Source organism: Austrofundulus limnaeus, unplaced genomic scaffold, assembly GCF_001266775.1.
Source record: "Austrofundulus limnaeus strain Quisiro unplaced genomic scaffold, Austrofundulus_limnaeus-1.0 Scaffold465, whole genome shotgun sequence".
NCBI lineage: Eukaryota > Metazoa > Chordata > Actinopteri > Cyprinodontiformes > Rivulidae > Austrofundulus > Austrofundulus limnaeus.
The window spans coordinates 405763-407534 of NW_013952867.1; the positions used below are offsets into that span (position 1 = coordinate 405763).

At 42.2% G+C, this 1772-nt stretch overlaps 1 protein-coding gene across 1 annotated transcript in view; it reads left to right on the forward strand.

Annotated features, from left to right (window-relative positions):
• The window catches only part of LOC106529781 (tyrosine-protein kinase Fyn), a gene marked incomplete at its 5' end in the record, with an annotated part of 36131 nt that extends 35329 nt beyond the window's left edge, over window positions 1–802 (forward strand). Inside the window, 1 exon segment of the mRNA XM_014025283.1 lies at window positions 1–802. Coding sequence (XP_013880737.1) covers window positions 1–201 — 201 coding nt within the window.
• Window positions 803–1772: the final 970 nt, after the last annotated feature.

The window sequence follows — 1772 nt, forward strand, 5'->3', positions numbered from 1 at the left end:
AATCGGGAGGTCCTGGAGCAGGTGGAGCGGGGCTACAGGATGCCGTCCCCCCAGGACTGCCCCGTCTCGCTGCACGAGCTCATGCTGCAGTGCTGGAAGAAGGAGGCGGAGGAGAGGCCCACCTTCGAGTACCTGCAGGCCTTCCTGGAGGACTACTTCACAGCCACCGAACCTCAGTACCAACCCGGGGATAATCTCTAAACCTGACCCCCCCACACCCCCCTGAGTCGGGTTGAGCCTGGCTCAGAAAGGACTGTGTTTAAAACATGTCTTTATGAAGGAAACAAACTGTGACGCAGCCTGGCCTCTTTTTGTTTTAATGACCCTCAGCTCACCCTGAGCCTTTCAGACTCAACTCCCACCTCCATCACCGACCCCCACCCCACCCCCCCGGAGTCAGAACTCTGACCAGGCGGCCGGCCGGACTGAGCCGGGTCTGTGTCGATGCGATGAAACACCTGTGTTCACTGTAAATAAGAAAAGCTTGTTTTAGTCTGATCCTCCTGCAGATTTTATTTTCTCCTCCCTGATCCATCCAACAGGAACTGGATCACACTCCTGGCTTCTTTCTAAACATTAAACTGGATGCCTCGGGATATAATGTACGTTCTTCTTTTGTTTTTGTTTTTTACAACATCTCAGAAAATCTCCTTCAGTTCGTTTTTCTAGTTTTGTCTCTTTTTTTATTGTCTTATTGCGACGGCTCACTGCAGTACTTCATAAAACCAGGAGGACTCTGGGCTACAAGTGTTGGAAACTGCTGTAGTTAGTGAGAAAATACAGAAATATTCATGCATTCTCACTGGTTTCCATGTGAACGGTTAATGATTGTGTTGTAAGGGTTCAGCTGTGGTCCACAGGATGGATCTGATGCCTAAAGCCTGAGCAGAGAATCTCACCTCAAAGCAGGGGTGGAGCTAGATTACAGGGGTGGCCAAGGTGCTTTTAAGGAGGGGCACACAAATAAATAAAACTACTCTGGATTTGGAATTTCAAGATGGCCGCCACAGTCAGTTTCAAATAGCTCTAATTCAGCTGTTCTGAGATATGTTGAGCTGAAAATTTGTGTGATCGTAGCTGAGAGTGATCCGAAGTTGGTTATGGTGTTAGTCGAGAGCGCTCTCCATGATATTTTGAAAGCTAAAATCCATTTTAAGCTAAGGGCTAATGCTAATATGAGGAAAAAGTTATATTTCAGCCTCTTGCAGACACATAAAGCTAAGCTTTTTAGAGCTACTGAGCTGAAACTTGGTGTACTGGTAGCTGAAAATGATCCCTTATACATTCTGCAAATCACAAATCCAAGATGGTCACTCAGCTATTTGTAGACATACTGAGCTTAAATTTGTCTTGGTGGGAGATGTGAAAACCAATATGGTACGGTCAAATCTTAAATTGGTACCACTTTACAATAAGGCTCCCCTTATAGATGCCTTATAAAGTTTATAGATAGGTTATTAATTCATCTGTAAACACTTTATAAATCATTAATAAATGTTTATTATGCAATAATTAAGGACAAGAAAGACACAAAACTGTCCAGTTTCTTACCAAATAATGAGACAAATCTGTTCACATACATATTTCATCTAAAGTTAAATTAAACATTTCAGACTAGGTTACTACATTTTAAGTACAATAATGACAAGAAACACATATTTTAACATTTTAATATTGTACTGTATTACAAATATTCACAACCGTCAAAGGGAGACTTAAAAAGTGTAATACAGTACACTATTTGAAAAATGACAAACATTTATAAATGCCAA